Genomic DNA, 14178 nt, shown 5'->3' with positions numbered 1-14178 from the left:
TGCTCTTTTTTTCTAGACTAATTTGAGAAAAAAAGAAAATGAAAGAAAATGAAAACAGCCAGATGGTCATGGCCCAATTCAACTGTTGGTTGAGAATCTGAGGCAATAATGAGTTTCCAAGGACCAGAAGGACCTGAAGCATCAAATAAACATATATATTTATTTGTATTAATTTTACTCACTTATATAGCACCATCATATTCCACAGCGCTTTGCAGACATCATCATCACTGTCCCCATCATGAGATTGGGGTGGTGGACTTGCAAGTACCGTCTGACATGTGTGAAAGCCAGAAGATGCATTGGTGCTCAGCTACAAAGTTATCATCACTGTCCCATTGGGGCTCACAATCTTAATGGTATAAAAAATGGTCTACTGTAGGGGCGCTACTGGTGGAATTGTTAGACAGTAATCGCTGCGTTCACTGGAAGGGGCTAGGCTCACCTTAGCGGTTGCAATGGCTCTTTTTATTCTAAAAAACAAATGTTTGTTAAACGAGTACAAAAGTCAAAATGCTAGTCATTTTGAAGCCATACTAACCTCTTCCTTAAGTGTGCATCTAATCTAAATTCCATATCAGTTTGTCTTTGGAGTGTGGAAGAAGATCAGAGCGCCCGAGGAAACTCGGGGAGAACCTTCAAACTCTGATGTTTATTTTGAAAATGTATCATCTAATTTTCAATAACTTGCTGTAAATTGCGGTAACTTGCTGCAAATTGAAGATGAAAGAAATATGAAGCTCAATTAAATTCCACATTCTACAAACAAAGGAAGAAAATCAGTGAAAGTTGTGTTCTTTTCGATAATAAGGGTCTGTCACACAATTTTCTGTTATAGTCTTAAAATGTGGCCTTTATTGAACACAACAGTTTCGCTTGGGGAATTATTTCTTTCTGAGTACATTTTAATGATGATTATTTTTTTAAACAAAATTCTAATTTCAACCTCATAACAAAAAGTCGTGTCTTTATTTTAGGACTTTGATAAAATTAATTAAGTAATGTTTAGGTCTTGTAAATTCAATTAGACGACTAGATGTTGAAGGTCATCAACGATGGGGAAGGACAAAGGTTTTTTTTTTTATTCCATTTTTCACTCGAAACATGAGAATGAAAATGACCGTTTAACTTTCAAGCTGGGAAACAAAAGTTCTTCCTGACAGAGGCAACCATCAAGAGTATTTGATACATAGCAACTGGGAGGCAATTAGTGTGCTGCTAAGTCTTGTGTTAAAGTAAATCAGTGACCCAAATCCCCCTCTTTCCCAAATGCCCCCTCATTATTAAATCTACTTTAATGAACAAGCCTCTCCACCAAATACATTTCCATCTTAATGGGAGCGCACCTGCCCATCACAATGTTTTTTTTTTTCTAGAAAGGAATTTCCGAAATGCCAAGAAAATTTATCTAAAATGGATGAACAATGTTATTTAGTGTGGTTGAATTTATTCAGATTTTCAGCAGATACTTCTACTTTTTTTGTCCAAAAAGTTTTTTTATTTTTAAACTTCTATTTTACTTTCCGGGATACAGAGGTTATGTAGATGTCTCATCACCTCTGTGAAGTCCATTGTTTTCTTTACTCATTTTACAGTGTAGAATGGTGCAGATTACATGATAATACCTTCTAATCCATCTTATTTTGACAGAAGGAGGTACAAAACATGCTGTGTTAGCAAAAGTAGTCAAAGACTTCCAATAAGTCACTTGCACTGTATGAAAGTTCTGCTCTATCTTAGAAAACTGTCTCAATCAGCAGACATTAAACATAATTGATATATTTTTCCAAAAATACATTATTTTAATCTGATGGTTTTAACCCTTTAAGCTTCAGTCCAGATGGTAGCTCTATCACTCCTTGAAAATGGACTACCACATTTTTGGGGCCAGTGGAATAAAAAAAACATAAATGTTCAAACCTTGCATTTCTGAAATTTAATATGTGAACCTCATAAAATTACTACAATTTAATACTAAATATAAAAAGCCAAGCCATGCTTAAACCATACGAATGTAGCAAAAAGTATAGAATAAATAGATAAACTTTATTACGCCATTTTACAAAATTTATTCCCAGTGACTAATCAGCATACACAAAAAATGTTGAAGGTAATGTTTCAATGTATATTTATTTGCGGAAAAATACAAAAATAAAAATGAATGTATAGAGAGGATGGGGGATATTTTCTTTAAAAAGTTGCAAATATTCATCACCACTTATGTTTAGGTTAGAGAAAATGGGATATGCCAATCAGTACTAAATGTATCTTAGCTGTACATGTCACATATAGTATAAAGAAGAGATTTTGAGCCACTGGTAAATTATTAATATTATATTTTTCTGTTGGGCCTCCAGCTTTTTATACAAATATTTATTTAGGCAAAAAAAGCAGAAATAAATAAAGTTTAAAATAATATCATTAAAGTATAATTAAATTTTTTTGCTTAGCGTTTTCTTGGCAGAAAAATATTTCCTGGCATTTTTCCAAAAAATACGAATACTAAATATGGTGAAAACACTACAAAATGCCACCTGTTTACATATCTTTGAAGTATAAAAAAAATGGAAACATAGCGGAGGTTATCTAGGACACATGTAGATGTGACTATATTAAATATGACTGTAGCTTTCACTATATACTGTATATATATATATATACTCAAAATTTGCAAATGTGGTGTCTATCCTTAAAGCTGTGAAGATATGTAATTCTGATGCCAAAAATTAATAATAGACACATAAAATGGGGAGTATTACAAAAATTCTCCCGTGATAAAGCAAGGCGAAACGACGTGTGTCTGAGTTTGTCTCATCACCACAGGGTCTGTATGGATATTCTGGCTACTATTTTGTATTTTTCATTGATTTGCCAGCATTACCCTGACTACAGTATCTCCATTAGTAGTTTACTTGTGTATGCTGAGTAGTATGGGAAAGAGGTTGTTCACTACTTATCTTATAGGGCAATATTTGAAAGTTTTACCCCACTAATTTTTATAGTCACCTACTTTAGCGCTGATGTATACACATAATATATGACTTGGGTGGTCAGGAGTAATTTGCAATGTTATTAAATCTTCTATATATACATTATTTATCCGATGCAACCCTTTAGTAGTTTTCTTTGTGAAATTCTCCGAATTGTATTTAATTATTTGTATTATTACCATTCATTAAGATAAATTTGTACATATTTTTGGTTTTTGGTTGTTTTTTTTTTGGTTTTACAGTCCGAGGGTCAGACACAGCAGCCATTTACTATATCTCCTTTAAGTACCTGGACATTTATAGGTCATCTTATACAAAATCAAATTAATAAAATAAGCAATAAAATACCTAAAAATAATAAAATAATAAATTAATAATGTAACATTATTTTGAAAGGTGTTTCCTTATGATTGGAAGGCACAGGACATTATAAAAAATGCAAAAGTTTAAACTTTAATGAAAAACTCTAAAAACTTTTTTTCAAGTCAAGTTTTTCTGATCTTTAAGAAAATGTGATGAAACTTCCGAAGTTTCAAAATCATATTTTTTATTGTCTGTAACGGCAAAAAAACGCTTTTCTTGAAGTCTGGTTTTTGGAGCCACAGCTAGCATCACCTACACATGGAGACAACCGGTGATTTGTGACTGCTAATTTATGACATAATTGCTGTGTACTGAGTCCTGTGAACCATAATCTGTTTCTAATGAACCTCTCCTTCATCCATTTGCTGGGAGTGAAGCTGCTGCTTCAGAGGAGATGAAATGCATTGCTTCTGCTAAGTCATGGTTTTCAGTGCAGGCTTGGAGATGGCTATCATGAAAGCCTGTATGTATCTGTCTGTTTTGTGTTAGTCTGTTGGTGCCTCTCTGCAGTGACATATTAACAAGCCTGCTTGATGATCCTAGATGGTTGTAATAAGCTCTGTTATAATGTTATTCTTTGCCTGGCTGAATGGAAACCGTCAACATTTTTAAATCATTGCAATCTGTTTCCATTATCGGCCTGTGAGCAGAGATCGGGTCACCTTGACGTAGTCAATTCACTTCTCAAACATATATCAGATATTGCATTGACGAAATAGACACAGTACATTATCAATTTAATAGTGCAATTATGAAGTTGGCAAGCAGAAGGAAATGTAATTAAATTCCACACCTCTAGAGGTCCTTCCCCTGGGGGTTAAAAGTTTTTTTTTAGACCTTGATTCGTTTTTTTTTTTTAAGTCACGGACTTGTCTATTTTTTGCCCAGGCGGATTTTACGCAAAATTCATCAAAACAGAGCAGGACGCTTGATGAATTTTTGCATTAATTCAAAGATTTTTTTTTAAGCTCTTTCGCTTGTTTTTGCGTCTTTGTAGAGTTAAAATTATGCACTTTAATCTTCAACAGTCCAAAAAAAAAAATATAGTAATTATACAAACAGTATTCCAGGGGGGTTATTTGCAAATTTATTTAAAAAAAATAGATGAAAACATGGGGATTTTTCTAACTACACCTGCACTGACGAATAAAAGTAGAAAAAAAAGTAAAAGAAAAGTGGCAAAGAGCATCAACAAGGCGAAAAAAAAGGAGCAAAACAGATAATGAATTAGGTGGGAAAAAAAAGCCAAAAAGTGAAAATCAGTCAAACATAGTAGCAAAGTGCTTTAGAAAGGCACAAAAAGCTCAAAGTAAAAAAATGAATTTGGTGAAAAAATAGCAAAAAAAAAGAGAAAATTAGTCAAAAAAAATTATATTTAGTGATGATCCGGCCACTCGATTCAGTGCCCTAGCTCTACCCTGGCTTAGGCAGAGTAGCTCGTTGGCACCCAGCATCCAATGCACATGCCCACCAGAATCGGCTATGTGCCACTTCTGCCGCATTGTGTATCAATATAAGGCCACGTTCACACGTTCAGTATTTGGTCAGTATTTTACATCAATATTTATACGCCAAAACCAGGAGTGGGTGATAAATGAAGAAGTGGTGTCGAGTTTCTATTATACAGTACTGTTCCTATGATTGTTCTATTCCTGATTTTCGCTTACAAATACTGATGTAAAATACTGACCAAATACTGAACGTGTGAACATGATCTAATACAGGTGGTTTATGGAATGCTGCATTTTGGGATTGGAAAGTGTAGTTTCATACAAGCGTTTTTTTAATGTGTTAATGTGTTGGGTTTTTACAGTAAGGCTATGTTCCCACGATGAGGTTTTGGTGAGTTTTTGACATTGCAGATTTTCAGCACCATTTTTGCACCCATTAAATTAGGTTACTTTCCTTTTTTTTTTTAAATACGCAGCGTAAAAAAAATTTCACCTACGGCTACATTCACACGTTCAGTATTTGGTCAGTATTTTACATCAGTATTTGTAAGACAAAACCAGGTGAGGAACAATCAGAGGAAAAGTATAATAGAAACTCGTCACCACTTCTGCATATTTTACCCACTTCTGATTTTGGCTTACAAATACTGATGTAAAATACTGACCAAATACTGAACATGTGAACGTGGCTTAAAACTCAACATGGGAATGTAGCCTAATTGTTTCTGGCATTTTTTGCCACTTTTTTGGGGGTAGAAACATTTCCACAGATGTTGGCTTTTATCAGTAGGAAGAGTGAAACAAATGACAAACAAACAAGTACTTTTTGCATTGGCCATAGATTTCTTGAAGGGATAAATAAAACATGAAAAAAAGCAATGTGTGTGTAAAAAAGGCTACAACAAATAAACTAGGGCTTTAGGCCTCCATCCTTTTTCACTTACGAGTTCTCTAGGTGTTTTTCACAACTTTTCCATTATAGTTTATGTCAGACATATCTGTTTTCGTTCCAAGTCGCGGATCAAACTAGTCAATGCAAGACTATGGGTCTGTGAAAAATCACTGATACCCTTTTTAACATTGTAATGGGTAGAAGAAGCTTTGTTTATTTTTTTCATAAGAGAAAATCACTGACAAAACACTGAGGGTAAAAACTGAATCAAACACTGACACGTTTTTTTTTTTACGTATCAGAAAAATCATGGACGTCTGAATGAGGCCTTAACTATCAAAACTGTCCAAAGGAAAACATCTTAGTTGCCAGTAGCAACCAATCAGAGCTCAGGTTTCATTTTGTAAACAGCCCTGGTACAATGAAAGCTGCGCTGGGATTGGTTGCCATGGGAAACAAAGATAGCTTCTTCTTTTAGACAGAGTAAACAACGTGTTAAGAAGGCCTTAGGCCTTGATTCCTTCAGCCGTTGAGCTAACTAATTTTATTAAGTACTTAAAGGGAGCGGTTAATAAGAGAAATACATAAAGAAACAGTTTTTTAATTATCTTTTTTTTTTTTACCATATGTCTTAGGTAAAAATAAAAGGCAGGTGCTCCTAAACTATGAAACCTACAGCAGAGATGGGACAACATGGTAGCAGTCCTATGTAAAATAGCAGATAACAAAAAGCAAAGATAAATTGCAATAAATTGGGCTATAGGATAAACTCAGCTCTCCTATGTTTGACAAGATCAATCTGTATATAAAGAATAGGGGGAGATTTCTGAATAGACATGGACCTGTGCAATGGCTGATCTGAAGATAAAATGTATTTACTTGTGGTTTGCACTGGTGTGCCACCTTGTAAATGTTATTTATTGTCAGTGCAGCCATGATTACAGCTCTTTATAGTAACGGGCTGAAGGTTTAGCCTGCGTTCAGACAGCCTGTAGTAGGTCAAACAGTGTTAACGCTGTAATGAATGGATATTAAAATCTTATAAAGTATCACATGTCGGGCTTTGATCTCCAGAAGGTCAGCAATGCGTCTGATCTCCTGACAACTGAATTACGTTTGTTGTGGTTAATGCTAAATTAAGAAAACCCGGCTATGTATAGATAATCTGAACTATACAATGAAATCGCGGAGATTATCTAGATAACACTATCATCATGACACATGGACAGTGCTCAGAGATTATCTGGGCCGCGGCATAAAGCCATCAGTTTTCCCCTTAACTACTGTAAAGTCACTACTGTACAGTAAAGGCACATTTTATTGAAGAATGAAACTGCAAAAATTCAGTTTTGCTCCAATTTGACTGGGAAATCTAAATAAATTTAGTGGGAAATGAATCTGCCAGCAATGGGCGAAAAAAAAACCTTGTACATACCTTTCCTCAGCCATGCCCAAACCTCTGCCACCACTACTGGTCCTCCGATTGGCTCCTCCGTCTCCTCACTTCTATTTTGTTTTAGTTCTTGCATACCAGTCTTTACTAGACCCTACATTGTTGCATAGGACATGGCACACCTCATTAACATTAATAATGCGTGTAGGGTTGCATGCGGACTGGCGGGGTGCCATGCATACAATTGACGTCAATGACATGAGTCGCACCCCACGTGAAGAAGTGGGGCCTAGTTTAGAATGGCAGCGCTGGAGGCCCAAAATGAGAAGGCCGAAGAGGAGCGTTCAGAGGGTCGGGTAATGGCGGAACTGATTTGGAGAGGGCCAAAGATAAGTGAGTATAATAATTGATTGTTTTTTTTCTAACCCATTCCCATCTCTTAAAATCCAGCAAAATTGAATCCTCAAAAATTCTGGTTCATTTGGGAGAGAAATTCCTAGTAAATTTGATTAGTTTAGAATTAATCAGCTTATAATTGCATTATTTTGCAATACATACAATATAATCAGATACAATATCATCATTACAATGCAACTAGACTGTCCATACTTTATCTCATACTACTATAATATTATCACAATACAAGACAGATTGCCCATGGATTAGCTATATATAAGCGTCAATGTCATGACAATCCAAGGAGTTTATCCATCCTTTATCTACCACTGCTATAGTACCATCACAATGGAGCCAGACTGAACACAATTTTTCTACCGCTACCATAATATCATCAGAATACAACTACAATATCCATGGACTAGTTACCACAATTTAAGTTAATAGATTTAATAGATCATCTACCTCTATTTTAGTTTCAATGTAAGGAACAGAGTAGCTGCCAGTTGTATAGTATTATTAGAATACATATAGGATATATATGAATTATATATATATAATTATATATGAATGTGTATACATATATATATATATATATATATACTTTAATACTGCAGATTATGTATTAGTTTTCTATATCCGCCATAGTATCATCACATTACAACCAGATAATCCGTGAATTAACTATATAGATCTAAATAGCATCACAATGCAGGCAGATTGGACATAGTTTATCTGCTACTACTTTTATATTTTCACAATTTAACCAGATTATCCGTGAATTAGCTATAACATAAACCTATCAACCTCAACATCATCACAATAGACCCGGAGTATACATAGTTTATCTATAGATTATTCTTTATCTAAACTCCATTATCCATTCAGTGCCCCCCAATACAGTCACAATTCAATCAGTCTCTATTATAAAAGCCAATCTGATTCTCCAGACATGATGTAAATTATACAATCCTATCCCAATTTGATCTGACTGTAATCATCACACTAAACATTAGAATTGTGTCCCCCCCCCATCAGACCCAGTATGACTGTCTAGGAGCTGCCCATATACACAGAGACATTCTGCTAAGATTCGATTTATTCTAAGAGGAAGTATTCCAATCTTAGCATTACCAATCGCACACTGTAAAAATTGTGATTGAAAATATTTTGCCGCTTGATTAAATTATTGCAAACATCATTAAAATACATAGTATTTGTCTTAGACTACTAAAGTATGACATGTCAAAGTCGTACAAGGGGGCAATATTATAGTCAATTTAGCGTGACAATGGCAGAAAATTAGACTAGTGGGATCGGGGTCAAATCAAAGCAATGACTGGTTGTAACAATCTTTTCGCAAGATTGTGTGATCTCACAATGCTTCCCAAGATGTGTCTGACATGACAAATTTACCATGAAGCTATGATCGAAAGCATTATCATCTAAGGCTGAATTGTGATGTCTTATGGTGCATTTACATTGGCCACTTATGAGCTTTCCTTTCCCGATAATTGGCCAATGTAAACAGGCTACCAATTACCCAACGAATGAGCAAAGCAGAACATATGCTACCAAGGGCAATGAAATTAAATACTATTAGGTATTACTGATTATTCTGTGTGCATGGAAATTACGGTCAGCCTGTTTAAAAACGATATCAAACGACTGGCAATCGGCAAACAGGTAGCCGATAGGCCAACGTTGGATGGTATAAACCTACCCTTAGGATCTGCCATCAACATATCAACACATTGGAATGTCAATAGTAAAGCAAAAAAAGCTAAATATCAGTTCTTACTATCTTAATAACATGGGAATCTACCAGAAACCATCAAGTGTAGGAAAGGTGTCTTTCAGAAAATAATCTGATCTGATTAGAACATTGTCGGAGCTTTTTCTCCACGACTGAATCAACAATGCAGCACTTGTTCCTCACGAGGGGAAACTGTTCCGCACAATATTTTTATAATTATCAATAGTGCTAAAGATTCTACACACCGGATCCGTGTTGTTCAGGCACACAGATAGCCTTGTTTTCTCTCTTGAAAGACTGGGCTTGATTTACACTTTTCCTGCTCTAAGTAAATGAGCTGAGGCACAGGCTTCTCACTGCATATAATAAACCTCAAGGATTGACTTCTTGTTTGGAGTTCTTGAGGAGATGGGTGGGGGGTGATGTGATCCTTTAAAACACTTGGATTGTCCTTGTAGAGCAATTTTGGAAACATAAAGTAGTTAGCTAGGCCATGTGCTACTGCTACACTATATAGTAGTATTAATAAACCCTATGAGCCATTTGCACACAACGTTAGATACATAGTTGACCGGTGGTCATACACATTTTGATGTATAGATGTAGGACAGCCGAGTTTGGTTGATGCACATTTGACATAACTTATTTTAGTTTTTGTGGTACGTAGCACTAAAGCTACTATGGTACTTTTACTCAGTTATACATACATGCAGCAATCCTAAAGTGTTAAGGTGGCCGTAGACATTCGATAAAAGTAAATTGATGGTTGAACAACCATTGAGTGAACGATCAATATGCTGACTCATTCACAGTCATTCATGCTGGTGAAACTTATTCATTGACATCAAGAGAAGGGCAAACAATCTTTTTTGAGACCGCTCTTTCATGGACTAGAAACTATCGGATGAAATTTTTAAACATGGATGACTTCTTATCAATGATGACAGATGATGACATCTGTCAATGACGAGCTGAAAAGATTAAGAAATGTACTCAACAAGCAATCATTTCAGTTATAACACAGATTATTTTTTCAACTTTAGACTGCTATTAAATCAATAAATAGTTACAACATTTTTTTTATCAAGGTAGGGGAAATTATTATGACCAGAGCAAACCCAAATGATGGCTCAGCATAATTGCCATTTGGTAAGCTCAAAAGGTGATATGTTTTCCTTAGCATGTATCCCAAAGGGGGCATCTGTACTGTGATGCCTGATATATGCATCAGTTTGCATTTCTTAAGCTTGTCTCCAGAAAACATAAGTCAACAGAGAGAATGTATTTCAGATCCAAGGCATACGAAGAGCGCATCTGGAAAGTGCAATCCGAATACATAACTAAAAACGTAGAATGATTTGTATCATAGTAGAAAAAAAAATCTCTGGAGTCCCGTGAATAATTCAGGAAGAAAAAGTAAGTCTGCTTGCAAACAAGGCTGTCTGGAAATGCAGGAAGAACTTAGCAGAAGGCAGAGCATCTCACTGCATACAGAAACTTTTGAGGACCACAGGCAAATCTACATTTGGATTTATTTTAATATATATTTATTTGAATTTTACATAATTTTTAAATGAACAAAATGGAATTCTAAGAATTTTCACATTCCTCCCCTCTCTAAAAAAATCAAAGGTCTACCTATATCAGATAAAAATACATATTGAAATTACTTAGATGCATTGATTAATTATACCATATGAAAAAAGAATAATTTTTTAAACAAATGATTAAACATGAAAAAAAAATCAAAAAACACAATTTTAGATGGGCTATTCAATCATGTTGATGCTCAGTCTTACCTGTAAGATGTTTGGATGCTGAAGTCTTTGCAGTAAGATCATTTCTTTGACAATTTTGAAGGATGCCAACCTATAGCAATCATCCAAAGTTCTATACCGTTTAAGGCAATTTTGTATGTCGTGTCCCCCAAAATCGACAGATTTCAGTGCCACCGACACCGTGTCATTCAACACCAATTTATAAACAGCTTTCGTGTAGCCCGAGCCAAGATATCGTACGTTGGTTCCTTTACTGATGTCCTGGCAACCCAACAAAGGTGGCCGTATGGACAGATCTATTTTTGAACTTGGATGTGACAGAGATAAAATGTCCGGATCAGAACTGGATCTCTTAGGGTTTTCCCATTTCTGATTGTGTTCAGATGAAGATTGCTGGGCCAGGTCCATAAGTCTCCTCTCCAAAGGTCTCAGAAGCCTTTCCGTAGCTGATACTGGGACTTGGTGTTCTCTATAGCGGATCACCTCCTGATACCTGTCTTGGAGTTGCTTCAATAGGTCCATAGATACCTCATTGTCGTGCCAAGATTGTCCAAGAGGTACAGGAGTCCCTCTATCCTGTAAGTGATGGTTATGATCAAAGCCTGGCACACAGAGTAAATTTAACAACGTGCCAAGGAAGAAGGACAGACAGAAGCCGCCTGCAACTACAATTTTTCTTCTTCTCATTCTCAGAAGGTGTTCGGGTCTCCAGTCTTCAGCACTTCTGTTTAGGTGGAAGGATGGGAGCTGATGAAGAATTCTTCTTTCACATTGTATTCCTAAATCTTTGCACTGTTGGACATCTTCACTCATCAAAGGCAGACACTTTAAAGGATCCCTGAGACTAAACTTTATTTTTCTTCTTCACTTTGCACTCCAACCTCTGTCCCTGTTCTCGTAAGTTGGTGCCTTTACTTCTCTGCAGCTCCTTATCCTACACAGAATGGATGTTCACTGCAGGACTGTCAGAGAAGGAATGAGGGGGAAGGCGTGTTTTCAGATGGATCTCTTAAGGCCAGCCTCTTGCTGAGTGACAGCATCAGTCATTCATAGAGGGATAAAACACTTCCTCTTGTCCTGGATTGTACAAGGCTCCTACATTAGCATCAGGACATGTGGCTCATTGCATTTTCCTTGCCTTCAAACTTGAGGATGAGCTGAGATTAGGCTACCGCTTCATATATATATTTTTTTTATATGCAGAGAGGCCACAGCCTGCGAAACACTAGGAGACCTGAATTGCAGATCATCGGGTGCCCCCAGCAGTTTAACTCCTAGTAAAGCAGGCAGGATTTTACACAGGCAATCTCTGTGGTGCACATATGTACAATAAGCAAGGTGTCCCAGAGTCTTGATTACTACCGCACTTCTCTCTGCAGACTGATTCCATTGCCATATTACCCTGGAAAGTATCATATTACCTGGCTATCCCTCACCTCCCTCTCCAGTGCACAGCAGTTGTATGTTATTTTACTCACCACAGGGAAACATAGTCAATGGGAAACATAGGGAAGAATTAACCCCTTTACTCCTGGATTCATTTACTGATCTGCATATAAGCGCAAAGCAAGAAAATGACATGTAAACTTTCACGAATTAAAACTTCCATATTTAAATAAATATAATAAAGTTCTAAATGATGTGTTAAAAGTAATTATTGTTTTATTGGGAAATTTGGTGACAACCAGAGATTAGACATTAAAGGTGTAACTAGTGAAGAGAACATCTGTCGAAATTCAAATTCAGCAATTTGCTTGGAATTGGCCCAGAAATTTGGTTTGCATCAATGTTATTCAGTGGGAATGTTCGTTATTATGCTCTGGAGTCTCTGAACATAGTAAAATAATATTAAAAAAAATAAAAAGATACTTGTCTCACTTGTCTTACTACTCATTTGGCCCGTTGAAATCCCCCTCTGGTACTCCGCTTAGGACACTCATGAGTTTTGATGTCAGAACACTACTTGGTGACAGAAGTAGAGGCATCAAATTAATATGCCCAAAGAAGATGTCATGTGACAAAGATAAAAGAAGGCTGGATGGAGAGGAGGATCAGATACCAGGCTATGGTGTGAGTTGCGAGGTATCATTTTTTTTTAAAACCTTTCCAGACCTTTTAGAATTTAGCAAAATGACTGTTGCCCACAAAATCACAAAAAAATTGCATTCGGGAGAATCCAATTTTTTTTTGCAAAATCCAAGGCGAATTCAATTTGTCTCGAATTGATCCACTCATCTTTACTTAATCAAACTTTTCCGGTCTACTAGATGCCAAATTGGCCTAATTCTGTGCAATATATTTCCTCAATCCATAATGATGCATAACTACTCAGATTTGTCATTCCAAACCCTAAGAAAGTTTGACGGCAACATGATACAAATAGATAAAACTAAAAGCTAAAAGGTATGAATACATAGGCCCAGATGGAAACTGTAATTTCGTACACCAGTCTTGATAAGGGGCAAGTAGGTGTAATCTGCGCCAAATTCATTAAGAAGTGCACACCAACCTTACAGAGTGCTGCCAGGTCAGAGAAAAAAAAAGGAACACTCTGGCAGCACTCTGTAAGGTTAACCATGTGTTTGCCACTTCAGCACTTGGATTTTGCTACTTAAATGTAGCTGTAAACGTTTTGATAGTTTCCAAGCTTTTGCCCTATTCAGTGCTGGACGGTGATCTGTCACTGATTTATTATGAAGTTTACTCTCCTGATGAAGCCTCGATATTGAAACGGAAACGCGTTGGGAGGGCAATTCTTTTTTAGGGGTTATTTGCATTAGAGCAGGCCACACTTGGGTACTGCTCTTGTGGAGACTTTACAGGGCACGTAGCGAACATTATTTGAATTCCAGCAATTGGAGGAATTACCTGGTACCCTGAATTCGTCTGAAGTATCAAGCCCTGGGTGTGGTCATTTTTTTATAATGAGCACTTGCACCATGAGCACTTTAATATATTAAGTCGTTTTTATTATATTTAATTAAAAGTTACATTTTATTACTATATTCCAGCTGTTTATGCATATAAATTATTGATGAGTATAAAGGTTTTGAGTTTAGATATTCCACTAGATGTATACTGTAGTCATATGACATGATACATACAAAAGATGCAGGACATTATTCACATTACAATATAACACATAACGCGATTGGTGTC

At 36.1% G+C, this 14178-nt stretch overlaps 1 protein-coding gene across 1 annotated transcript in view; it reads right to left on the bottom strand.

The window, feature by feature from the left end:
* The window catches only part of PKDCC (protein kinase domain containing, cytoplasmic), a 127403-nt gene extending 115217 nt beyond the window's left edge, over positions 1 to 12186 (bottom strand). Inside the window, exon 1 of the mRNA XM_073673309.1 lies at positions 11041 to 12186. Within this exon, the coding sequence (XP_073529410.1) occupies positions 11041 to 11832 (792 nt within the window). The 5' untranslated portion in view covers positions 11833 to 12186. The remainder of the gene's footprint in view (positions 1 to 11040) is intronic.
* Between the last annotated feature and the right edge of the window lie 1992 nt (positions 12187 to 14178).

Source organism: Phyllobates terribilis, unplaced genomic scaffold (assembly GCF_046119375.1).
Source record: "Phyllobates terribilis strain yellow unplaced genomic scaffold, ASM4611937v1 Scaffold_3__8_contigs__length_932513732, whole genome shotgun sequence".
In the NCBI taxonomy this organism is placed as follows: domain Eukaryota; kingdom Metazoa; phylum Chordata; class Amphibia; order Anura; family Dendrobatidae; genus Phyllobates; species Phyllobates terribilis.
This window is presented reverse-complemented; position numbering and strand designations above follow the sequence as displayed.